Source organism: Perissodus microlepis, chromosome 20 (assembly GCF_051167445.1).
Source record: "Perissodus microlepis isolate ML-2025 ecotype Zambia chromosome 20, ASM5116744v1, whole genome shotgun sequence".
NCBI lineage: Eukaryota > Metazoa > Chordata > Actinopteri > Cichliformes > Cichlidae > Perissodus > Perissodus microlepis.
Window position 1 is genome coordinate 2,075,173 of NC_140480.1, and position 12,660 is coordinate 2,087,832.

Consider the following 12,660-nt stretch of genomic DNA (forward strand, 5'->3'; position numbering starts at 1 on the left):
GAAGGTGTTAAATTTATGGTCTTTGCACATGAAAACGTTTCTCACCTTCTCCTCACCTCTCTCTTTCTCTCCCTCCTTGACTGTGATTCCCAACCCTCAGTGGATTCGCCGCATATGTAACAAATGGCAAACGTGTCCTTTTTGTCTGTTCTGACCCAACCAGGAGGCACACAGTAAATGATGTGGTATTTCACATTATGACCCTGCACCCAGCTCCATGCTTCCAGCACATGACATATGCACCTCTCTGTCTTGTATATAGCTTCAGGTGCACACAGAAAGACCCTACAGTTTTTTATCACATCAAACCTGGGTCACATGCACCAACACTCTCTGCCTTTATCACACCCCGAGCCCAGCACCTTCCTCACTAACTGCTGCCAGAAGCATTTGGGTTCACTGAGCTTTATCCTGCAGATCACTCTCTGAAGCCCTGCAGCTGCTGCTGGTCCATTATCTCTCCTGTGTGTTGACCGAGTTGTAGCTACAGCTCAGATGTGCAGCGGGATATCAGTGTGGGTTTAAATATTCAAATGATATTCGTTGGTATGCACACTCACGGCCTGCTTTTATGGATTCTTTACTATTTTTAATAATTGATGTCCTTTGGTTGTAAGAATATTACAAGGGTGATTTTTTTCTCACACTTTATTAAATCATTGTGAAGTTGTACCTCTAGGTGTCACATTTCCATTCTTTAATTTCAAATGAATAAGCCTGCCCATCTCAAGTCATTATTTAATCAACCGTCACTAATGTGTGAGGATGAGCATATAGAAAACTAAACCGGCTCCTTTAAATTCCCCCCAAGCATGCCCAAACCCTCGCATGGGTTCCCATGGCAACACCTTCCAGGGTTCAGTATATGAGGCAATTTGATTGTTCCTTGTAAAATAGTGTATAATGTATGGGCCTTATTTTAATTCCAGTCTGGTGTTATTGATCTGTCTTTAATGATAATTAAAGCAATCATATAATTGATAGAATCTCATCTGTGTTTATCACCCTGCTCTGATTCTCTCTTTCTATTAATGAAATAAAGGTGTGGCATTAGTATCAACTTGGCCGGGTTTTAAAAAGAAAAGGTTTACTGTCAGAAGCCCTTTATAAAGAGGATTCCCGCTCTTGTGAGAGTGAGTGATCATATCAGCAGCAGTGATACAGTAAAGATAGGCAGTATAACCTTGACACAGACACGCGGGCAGATTTTTGGTCCTCTTAAAAAAAACTCTTCTTAACAAGGCCTTTCCTTGTTTTATTTATTTGCTTGGTTTAAAGTTTGCACAGCATACTCTGACAAAGCTTTTGACTTGAGTTCAGTGACTGAATGTCCTTTCACAGGCCATTAGCGAGTGCTGGATCACTTCTGCAAGTTCAAATTTCACACAGTTTCAGTATAATTTGAGCGCACTGGCTTGAGCAGCTCACTGACTGTAAAAGAATCGCTTTCATTTCCTCCAGCAGACCTCTAACATGAGCCACATTAACAGCTATGCAGGAGCTAAATGATATTTTCATTATGAATGGATTTTCTGATTAATACTTGGGCGTATTTTTTTAAACATCCTTACCACAAATTTGCACAGCCAAATGTAATTTTATCTTATTTCATTTGAGCCAAAGCTTAATGGCACCAAATAATAATTGATATATCATGTAATGCATCTAAAAACTGAGATAATTTATTGTGCTGTTGCAGCCTTCTCATACAGCTTTCATTAAAGAATTCATGGCTAGATATACTTTAACTTTCTGATCACAGTGAGATGAAAGCAGAGGAAAAGAGTCGTTCTCTGATGATTTTTATGCTGCCACCTGCACTCCTTTAACTGCAGAGTGAACAAATCTTAGGAACAGACCTTTATCTGATGTCCTTGTTCAGCAGGAGGCTGTGATTTATTAGCCTCTGCACCCACAGCTCTCCATGACCCAACAGACCCTGCCCTTATCCTCCAAGCAGTAAACGCAGCTGCATGCAGCACACCCTACAGTCACAGTGCAAGAGCTCCCTCTACTGCTGCACCCCGGTAATGAATGATTATGTTCATTCAAAAGTGCAGTTTACAGTGTTTCATAAGTTTGACACTGGTATAAGCAACTTACACATCACGTCATTTTTAGCACAAAGAAATGGTAATAAAGAAAAGTCCAGGAATCTCTCAAAAGTAGTTTATTGTGCCTCTCACTGTTTATATGGCTTTTCTTTGTATGACAAGAGTTGACATAAACAGAGGAAGAACAACACCTTGGCCATGTTGAAAAAAAAAACCAATAACATAACACATAACATAATCTCAAAGTTTTGCCTGCATTACCGTCACTATCACCGTGACGGCGTAGCAGAGAGAGAAAGGATGAGGTCACACAAGAGTTTCTGTGTGACAGCACCATGCCAAGGACATCCACCCATGACTGAAAACTTTCTAAAGCATTCACACTCACGTGCACACCCACGCGCACACACACACAATGAGGAGACCTGCCCATATTTAGAGGATGGGACCTCTCGCTGCTACAGAAACTATGTTCGTATTGCTTCAAAGAGGGAGAGAAAAAAACCTCTGTACTGTATATCAGCCGTGCTTTCCAAGCTGATCGCCCACTGTGACATTTTGGCAATAAAGAAATGATACATGAGAACACATAATCCTCCACTGTTCTTCTTCTTCAAAAAAAAGTGAGAATATACACGAGAAGACAAGATGATATAATGGCTTTTTGGGATGAGGGGGCAGTTTCCTGCATGGATACCAGTGTGAACGCAGGTGGGACGGTGATTGTGATGAGGATGACGACGATGGTGGTCCCTCCTCGCTCTGTGGAGAGTCAGACTGGTATCCATGCTGTTTTTCAGACTTGTCATCTTCTATTTACACAAAGTGGGGTTGAGAATCGCATAGTCAAGAATGCACGCATAAATATTGCCTGTTTCTAGCATGCTGGGAAGCAGCTAGGGTTTGGTCCTTACTGAAAAGCCCTGAGTCTGATTCCAAAATGTCTTCCATAAAGATTCCTGCTTTGCATATGCCTTTAATGGTTGTGTTGATGCTTATGATACTAGTATGTTTGGAGTGTGCTAATCTACTGATATCATCAGGGAGTGCTCTAAGATCCGTCGTATTTAATATGTTGATGTTACCATCAGTTTTGACATGCTAACTGGGATATATGCTCACAGACAGCTGCTCTATACTTAATGGAAGAGATGTGCCTTGCTTAAACAGATGATCACAAAGGTGCTACATATATGCGGTCAAGTCTAAATCTCCGATCCCGGCACTTTGTGCCAGGTTGGCACATCTGCTACCACTCAGCATAGAGCGAAAGGAGTGTGTATGTTTGTTCTGCGCTTTTGTGGATACACTGTCCAAGATAATTAGAGTGTGTTTTTAGTGCATATGCGAGTGAGCATTCTGCCATGAGGACCGCTGGATTGTATCTGGAGTCCCTGCCAGTAGTTAAACTCATGCTCCACAGATGACTGTTCCTAACTTTGGCACAAAGATACTTCCTGCACTGACAGCACATGCTGGCCGCAACAACAGCATAAAAGAATAATGCCAATTACCTGATAACAGAAACTGGTTAAGTCACTGCAACAAAAAAGAAAGTCCTGGGTTGATTATCATCCACAGGGAGCCAAAGTGCTCCAAGAAGCCCGAGCTAAGCATATGTAGCTGATAAGGAAGACCCAGCCAGTTCTGATTACCCTCCTTTCCCTCTGAATATCTTCTCAGGAAAGCTCTTCAAAGATAAAAACTTGTCTAAAGGATTCATATATAAAACCAGAATAACAAATAAAAAACAAAATATAATGGTATATAGATATGTAAGGACTTATTCATAAACTGAAAAAAGGAAAAAAAGAATGAAAACAATATTTAAAAATAACAACAAAAGAGTTGCATACTCAATTTGGCTTTGCCCTGTACTCTTGCTCTAAATGTGCTTGTTGTAATCAATCAAAGTCAACTGCTTAGTTCTGGTGTCTAATTTGGAGGCTCCCCTGTTTAGATATAAACAACAATAGTAAGGGGGGTAGGGGGGAGAAAACAACAAACATTTAGCTTTCTCAAAGAGGTTATGTTCTTTTTGTCACGTTAACTTCTCTCTTGGCCGTGCCAGGAGTTCATCTGGTTTACCGTCATCTCTCCCTTGACCTCTCATTTTTTCTGCATTTCACTTGTCATGGACCGTGTGGCCTGAGTTAGAAATGTCTATACGCTTAAGGCTCTGCTGTGCTCAGTGGAGGAGGACACAGTGATGTGCAGTCAAGAGAGAGACTGGGAGAAGGGAAGGCCAGCATTTTCTTGAGGTGGAAGAGTGAATGAGGTTGTGCTATATATGTGTATGTTTACTTATATGCTTGTATGCGTGTGTGTGTGTGTGATGAATCTGTGTGTCTATGTATGAAATGCTCTTTTCACTGCGCCCTCCGAGCAAGGCCTTTCCTCAACCCATCTATGGAAGTTAAAACACCCAGGGCTCCCCGTCACTGTCCGAGCCCCTATCTCGATCTTCATCTCCCACATCGTCATCGTCGTCTTCGTCCTCCTCTTCCGGTGATGGCTCGCTGCCGTTTTCGGTGGCCCAGCTGTCGTCCTCATCCTCAGCCTCCTGCTTTACAACCAGGGCTGGAGGCGCGGGTGGTGGTGGGGGCGGTGGTGGAGGCGGCGGGCTCTCATTGCTCTCTGTTTGGTCGTCGAAGGCCTCCGGATTCTCGAGCATTTCCCTGATCAAAGGAGGCATCGGCCCTGGGATCTCCATCTTCAGAGTGATAGCTCTCTCTGCACCTGAAAATAGAAAGCAAGGCGTTTGTGGATAATTTATATAATTACCTCTCAAAATACATGGACACATCATAAAGAATAAAAGGAAGAGTGAAGCTGAACTAGTAGAGTGTCCTGTAAAAGATGTATTCTTCTGGCAAGGACCTTAGGAAAGTGTACAGAGTTCAATCTTAGAAAGCACTCTCTCCATTCTTACCCTTCGTACTGATGCCCCTGAGGTCAGTGATCTTCATCAGCATGCGTGGGAACATGTGGGGTTTGTTGGGGCGGCGACGACGGGCATAGATCTTCAAAGCCTCAAGCAGAGGCTCCTGTAGCTTATCCACTTTCTGGGGCTCTTCTAAATCCATGCGGTCTAGTGAAAAAAGCAGCAAACATATGTTCTCATTCTCTCTTTTTTTAAATAAATGGCAGAGTTTTAAATAATCTCTTACATACAAAAATCAATTATGTTTAACTTTTATTTTGTTAAAGTCCTTTCCTCTTTATAACGGACCAATCAAGAGTAAGTGCATGCTGCGGTACCTCCACAGATGAGGCAGATGGCGCTGAGGAGACCGGTTTCTGTATCATCCATCTCCAGGGGTAGAAGTTGGCCTGCAAAGGCAAAAACCAGGTCTGTAAGCGGTCCAAAGCCCGCATTGTGCATCTGAGTCCGGTTCAGAGTCAGGCCATCTGAGAACGTCATAGTGTCCTGTTCTGGAGTGTAGCGTGTGCAGATTCTCAGCATCTGAAAAGCAAAACAAGGTGTAAAACTTTTTGAACATTAAAAAATTTAAATAAAATGTAAAGTAGTGTAATATGACTTCTTACAACACTAAAAATATCTGCAGTAGCTAAAAATGGTAGCCAACTACTCCAGTCTGGTTGTGTATATTTATATGATAGATTTTGCATTATCTGGGAAAACTTGAATGCACTGCCACTTCTTACCACCGGGTGGAAGCATACCCATATTTCAGCATAAGCTTTGACAGAATCATTTATTTTAAAAAAGTGAGTGAAGAGGGCAGAAGGGAAAACAAAAGCTCCTCACCAGTATGTCCAGGCAGGCGGACTTAAGCAGAGTGATTTGGTCAGCGATGGTGAGGCTGGTGAAACCTGGCAGCCGCTTGGCAAATTCTACTATCTTGATGATGCATTTGGTGGAAAGCTCACTAAACTTGTCCCATAGCCCTAGATCGAGCTGGACTCGATGGTCCGAGCTGGAGTTCTGAACAAACAAAAACACCCACAGTTCAGCATGTCATACAAGAGGAGGTGTGCAACCACGTTTGTATCAAAGGCAAGATTCACCGAGCCTCACATTTACATTTTACATCAGTCAACTGTGGGGAAAGAATTCCATTTACATGTTGCATCAATCATTCCGAGGCCACACAGATGGCTTAATGGGGAACTGCATTAGTTAAGCCACCACTATGTTGGGAAAGTTACTGCGAATTTTCATAAGCATGCAATCTGGGAGCCTTCACTGCTGACGTAGCTGAGAGAAAGTTTCCAAATGCAGCAGTGAAAGATAGGGGTTTTTGTGCATGACTTACGGTGGTGTATTTGCCCAGTTGGCAAAGTGATGGGAAAGTTTCTTGGTGAGCTTTGCTGACTTTATTGACTAGTTCCTCTAGCTCTCCACTTAGCTCATAGCTCTCCGGAAGAACAACCTCCTCCTTCACGTCTTTCTTCTTCTTGTTTCTGTCATTGCGCACGGCTATGTAAAGGGGAGGAAACAAAATTAGTTCCACATACAATGTTAAAGCTCATACAGAAAGTTAATTTAATCTATCTGTAATGACATTCGAAAACAAACTCAGCATTCATGTTCAGTGTCTTTCACTGCTGCCAAGGAGATGTTACACGCTAGTGGAAACCAGAACCTTTCTGCTCTTAACAGCATTAACATATTTCCTTGAGGCCCGGCACGGACACTGGCTATCTCCTTCTTATCACCCGCTGGCTTCCTTGTCCATCTCTCTATCCACTTGACCAGTGCACATAAGCCAGTACACTCTCTCCCTCTCTCTGCCTCTTCTCCCACCACCTCCTCCTCCTCCCATACTTTCCTTCCTCTCAGGATATCCAGTAATAGCAGAGGCACAATGTGATCCCGGTCTTAACACACATCCCACACAAACATTACACCCACATACATGTCCCCCGGGCTTCATGAAGGGCAAGAAACTGCCACTTACACGCAGCTGGCTACACAAAAGATTGAAATAAAAAGCCCCCCTCCCCCCAACAAGCTGGTGTTTCTGACTGCGCAAATGGCGTGAATCCTGTTCTCAATACGTTGGTCAAAACTCCCAAATCTTGTTTTCTCCCGTGTTGTCTTTATGAATGAAAGCAGTGTCTGTGTGCTGGCCAGAGGGGCGAGGTTTTGTGGTGAAACAGGAAGTCAGATTCATTTTGTAAAGGGATTAGTCATATGATTGGTACAGTGCCCAGCCTCACCCTGATCACCACCCCTGGTGGGCTCATCATCTGCTTCTGTCTTTGCTGCCTAGTTTCTCAGTCTCTATGTGCAAGTGAGAGAGTGACCCTGTTTTCCAAGCGGGTCTCTCTATATCTTCAACGCTGGGGGACTCACCTTCCTTGGACATGCCGACCTCGAAGCACTTCTGCAGCCTGCAGTACTGACAACGGTTGCGTGTGACCTTGTTGATCTGACAGTTTTTGTCTCGGTGGCAAGTGTACACCATGTTCTTCTGGATACTGCGACGGAAGAAACCCTGGAACATCAGGAAGCAAGACACAAAAGGGAAGAGGGCAAGGGAGAATGTGCAATACAGTTATCATTATAAAGGCTGTGACATATCGCTGCATCTCTTTCAGCCTGCCCTTTGTCCATCCCTCTTTTATCATGTGAATGCAAAATAGAGAATCTAATTTTTTTTTATTTCAGAAAACCCAGTGTTCAAAACATTGGTTCTTCTCACCTTGCAGCCTTCACATGAGCTGACCCCGTAGTGGTACCCGGAGGACTTGTCCTGGCACACAAAGCAGGGCTTGTAGACTCGAGGTGGGGGAGGTGGAGACGGAGAACTGGGTACCATCTCCTCTGAGCTGTTGCTCTGGGTCTCCACCGCTGTGAACATGGAAAGAAAAGACAGTGGAGCACATGATCAGTTACTAGTCATTATCTTACAGCTATTACTAACTCTGCAAATGCCACATGTGGAGCTGTGAATACATGTAGCAGATGTGGATAGATAACTGAGGTTCCACCAACAGACACCGATTAACAGTCATGCTCGCTTGGTAAACATTTTGCCTGGACGTGGAGTGAGACACATTTAAGTCTCAAAAGATAAATAACATATGAACTATGAAGGAAGTGTTCCTATTTCCTGGTACCAATTATCACTAAGGAGCCAAACTCAGGGGCCCTTTGGGGATATCGCATAGAACATATTGTCATATTGCCTTCGCATATAACTCTTGTCTATGTAAAGGCAATAAATAAGAGAAGAAGGGCTCTTTGACAGCTGTGAGAAAACTGCTTTTACATCACTAAGATGTAACTGACAGTGTCTGACAGGTTCTTTGATAAGGACAGGTAACAGAGCGAGCTAATGAGTTGAGAAAAGTCAAGAGTCAAAGCTGGCTTTTCCTCATTCCACACATTGACAACATTTCATGTGAACATCTTGCACGCACAGCACAGGCACATGACAAATGCACGGACACGCAAAGCTGGTGCAGAGCCCTGATTCTATGGCTCAAAAACTGAGGCACAGCTGTGACATCAGTGCTTACTCGAGTCACATACTTGATATGGTACATTACACTTCATTATATTCCAAAGTGGACCCCATATAGGCTCTTTTGGAAGGTTCAAGTGTGCAGGGTATGGATTCCATACTCCCCCTGAGAAATATAAGATGCTAACCACACATGCCACAAAACCACAAACACACACAGACACACACTTGCACACAAACAGTTTCACCCTTGGTCACCCTCTAACTTCAACCCCCTACTCTGCATCCCACCACCATCCCCTGACACACAAACCCTATTTTTCTCTTGTTTCCTGGCCCTAAATTCCTCAGTGCAGCCCTGCCAGGTTTTAACAGAGGACTAGGCTCGTAAGTTGGCTTATAAAGGCAGTCCCATGGCTGGACTGGAGGCCCCAGCCCGGCTGGCCTGCACTTTATTGGGACTCGGTCACCTTGGGCAGCTATTCACACCACCAGCTGTAGCTCACAGCCCGTAAAAAGAGAGCGAGAGAGAAAAAAAGCCAATCATAAAATAAAAAACAGGCAGGCTCTAAAATTCTAACTTTTACTGCCCCCACCTCTCCCCAGCACCTTCAATGGAAAGCACAGAGGACTTGCCTAAACTTAACCTACAACCCCCCCACCCAACTTACTCCCCCCTCTCACACCCAAAGCAGAATCAAAAACCACCAGCATGGCTTTTTTTACTAGAGAGAGGAGACTTCAAAAAGGAGAGAAAAAAAGAGGGCGTAAAAAGAGGAATTTGATATAAAACAGAGAAAGGGGAAGAGGAGGGGGGGGAGAGGGGGAGGACAAAGTTGCTCCTGAGGGCAAGTCTTGTTCAAGACCAAGTTGACGATTACTACTACTTCTGCTGTAGCTGCTCTGACTGGCCTGCAACTACCTCATTAATGATAGTAACAGAAATATATCAGACATTTTTTATTTGTTGCCTGCTGCCTAAACATCTGTTTTTCATATGCATTTTTATATGCGACTCTTCAGAAATCCACAGTCCTCCTTTGAAAACCTCATTTTGCTGAAGTCAAAGATGTTTTCCATTAGGTTTTAGACCAATCCCAAAGCCAAATGCACAAATCAATCTAAAATCCAAAGTTTACGCCCCCTGAATGTTTCTACAGCAAGTCTCATATCTCCTTGGCCAGAATGTAACAAAACGGCAGGGTCAGTGGGAAAACAGAAACCCTCTGAACGCACCATGAACCACTGTTTATGCAATAATAACAGCAGCAAATGAGGCTCCAGACCGAGCGCTGACAACCCCTTAGAAAAGGACAAACCATATGTGGCGTCAAGTAACGAACACTGACTGACACCGTCTAAACGGATAAAGAAAGCGGGCAAAACACAGAAAGTCCATCTTGGAGAAAACCCGGGCAGCGGTGACAGACAAAATACATCAGGCTCTGTCAACACGTTGAACCTGGTTCCTGCCAGAGAACATGACTCCTGAATCCACCTCCAAGACTTTGCCTCATTCAGCCTACTCCATTCAAATCCCCTGTACCACTTACCCCAGGGCGCCACAGTCAGAGGGCCCATTCAGACAGCTACCCCGAGCCCCTTTTCTCAGTCTCTTCAACTCAGCTCATCACTGTTTAGAAAACAAAGCCCAGTGAAATGAGAGGCCCTCCTTATCAGCGCTTTGAGGCTTGGGGCACCATTTGCATGACAATCCGCTGTCTAAGGCCTGTGAGCTGATGACAGACAGATGAGAAGAGGAGTGGGGTAGGTGGTATGGGTGCTGCTGTTGGGGGAGGAGAAGAAGAAAAAGAAAGGCAAGAAGAAGGTATAGTTAAGTTATCAACAGTCACTGTTAGCTTCCTGCTAAGTATCAGTTTATTCTCTGATCCCGTGTTGCCTTGCTGTGCACAAGTGGTCCCGCTGCCACTGAGCAAGTTGGTCCCATATACACACTCAGTGGCTACAAACTACAAACACACAGCAACATTACACTAAAATACTTCAGCGTGATGGGATGAGCATTGCAGCATTCACCACAGCCTCATTAGATGTGAAATATAACTGCACGAGACAGAAATAGCTGTGTAGCTGAAGGTGAATTCAACTAGGTCAATTACAGTGAATTCTAGGTCAAGTTAACCGAGCCAATCAAACTCCCTTTAGTACCAAGAGATCCAACAGAAGAGAAAAGAAAGCCAGAACAAGGAGAAACACTAAAGAAAAAATCAGAAGACTTCCTGGCAACACTGAGGCTGCCTGCTGTTCACTCAGCTGGAAAAAAGGAGTGTTTCTAATGTATGTGAGCAAACACATGACTATGCAGCTCCTGTTTTGTGTTGCAACACACTCCTCTTAACTGAGCAGCATATGACATTCTGGCACTGTAACAAGTATTCTTTCACAATAGGCTTGCAGATTTTGTGTACGTGACCTGTTGGAGTGATTGAATCTTCAGTGCGACACTGCTCCAAAAGTTCTAGCCTTGGCATGTGAGAGCAAACGCTTAGACGTATTCTTTCTGGGCGCAGTGCACTCACAGTGCAATACATCTGTAGGATACGTGTAGGTGTTTATTTTTGTGCTTGTCCAGCATTCACGTGCAACTCCAGCCAGCGGCTCTGCTCTGTCTCTGTAGTGTATATTTCACTTGCAAATGCCCGGACTGTTTGTAACAGTGCACCACTGAATTCCAGTGTTCCCCATTAAAACACCCCCTCCTCTATGTGTGCGACTCACTCTGTTGATGTTTTCCCTGTTAGTGCTAAACTGCAAGCATGGGCATGCGTGGCCTTTGTCTCCACCTCCATTTTCACTAAAGATCCTGTAAAGTTGTACCTCTTGTCGAGACTTTGAGGCAGAGGGGGAGAGAGGGGCACACAGTAGGGTTCAATGTGAAAAGAGGGTTGGGGACTGGGCAGAGAGTAGTGGCAGAAGGACAGCAGATTGGGAGAGGATGGTGAACAGTGGGCTGGGAGAATTGCTGGCACACTAGGTGGGGCTTTCAAGGGCGCCTTTGGCCCTCTACACCATGGCAGAGGCTACAGCACCATAGGGTACGACTGACCGACCATCAGCACACAAATAGGTTTCCGTAAAGAAATGGGTTTCATGAAAGAGGAAAAGAAAGTAGTACCACACCCTTGTCAGTGGTGCCAGCACATAATACTCTCCTTCTCTGTTTTGTTTCCCCATGTCTTCCTGCTATCACTCTTGAGGCTTCTGCTACAAGGTCCCACACAACAGACCTGCTTCCTTCCTCTTTTCAGTACCAGCGTTTCCAGAGGATCTTCGTCACTGGCTTTTGTAGCCACTTCTCAGTATCCCTTACTGCTACACCTCCATACATGTGCTCTCATTTCCCATTGCTATTCTGTTTCACCTATATATAACCCATATATATATATATATATATACACAAGCACTCAAAATGGCACCGGGCTATAACCGAGAGAAACAAAGAAGTGGAGGAAAAAAACCACTGAGAAAAATGGGAGGAATTCCTGACTGTGTTGACAGGGGAGGGGGGACTTTCATTAAAGGTGATGAGCAGTAGCAACGCCTTTCAACAGCTGTCAGAAAGCTCATCACCTGGTCTCCCACAGACTCACACACTAACACGCCTGTAAAGAGGCTTCACTATATAGGAAAAGAAGACGGCCAATCAGGAGATGGCTCGGGTTTGAGAATAGAAAATAGATATTAAGAAACACATTCCTGAAGGGAATTAAACCCATTCTCTGGGAACGAGAAGAAAGCAATGAGACAAACATCGATAAACATTTGTGACGCATGCATGCGATCTGACGCCAGACCAGCATGTTGAGTAAAAACATTTTCCCATTTGCTCATGGCTTCTGTCAGTACTAATGACAAAACTGTGGACTTTTGAAGAATGACACAATGTGAAATGGCACACAAGCTGCGCCAAGGCACATTTTAATCTTTTTTTTTTACCCCTTTTTCCTTTAAAAATGAAAAAAGCAGGAAAGGCAGCAGGTGGGACAAGAATGTATCCTCGGGGCATGTTTTAAAAAGTGGAATTACCCTTGGAGTCTGGTGGTGTTCTCAAAACACCTGGTCTTCTTTACAGCACCTCATAAAGGGCCTTTTGATATTTTCTTGATGGAGTCAGCAAGAAAACATTTGGCAGCGTGCACCCCCCTTTT

At 44.1% G+C, this 12,660-nt stretch overlaps 1 protein-coding gene across 1 annotated transcript in view; it reads right to left on the reverse strand.

Annotated features, from left to right (window-relative positions):
• Positions 1–2,155: 2,155 nt before the first annotated feature.
• rarga (retinoic acid receptor gamma a) overlaps positions 2,156–12,660 on the reverse strand; it is a 41,186-nt gene continuing 30,681 nt past the window's right edge. Inside the window, 8 exon segments of the mRNA XM_084918080.1 lie at positions 2,156–4,479; positions 4,482–4,793; positions 4,987–5,145; positions 5,316–5,520; positions 5,827–6,003; positions 6,335–6,498; positions 7,378–7,519; positions 7,727–7,875. Coding sequence (XP_084774206.1) covers positions 4,424–4,479; positions 4,482–4,793; positions 4,987–5,145; positions 5,316–5,520; positions 5,827–6,003; positions 6,335–6,498; positions 7,378–7,519; positions 7,727–7,875 — 1,364 coding nt within the window. The 3' untranslated portion in view covers positions 2,156–4,423.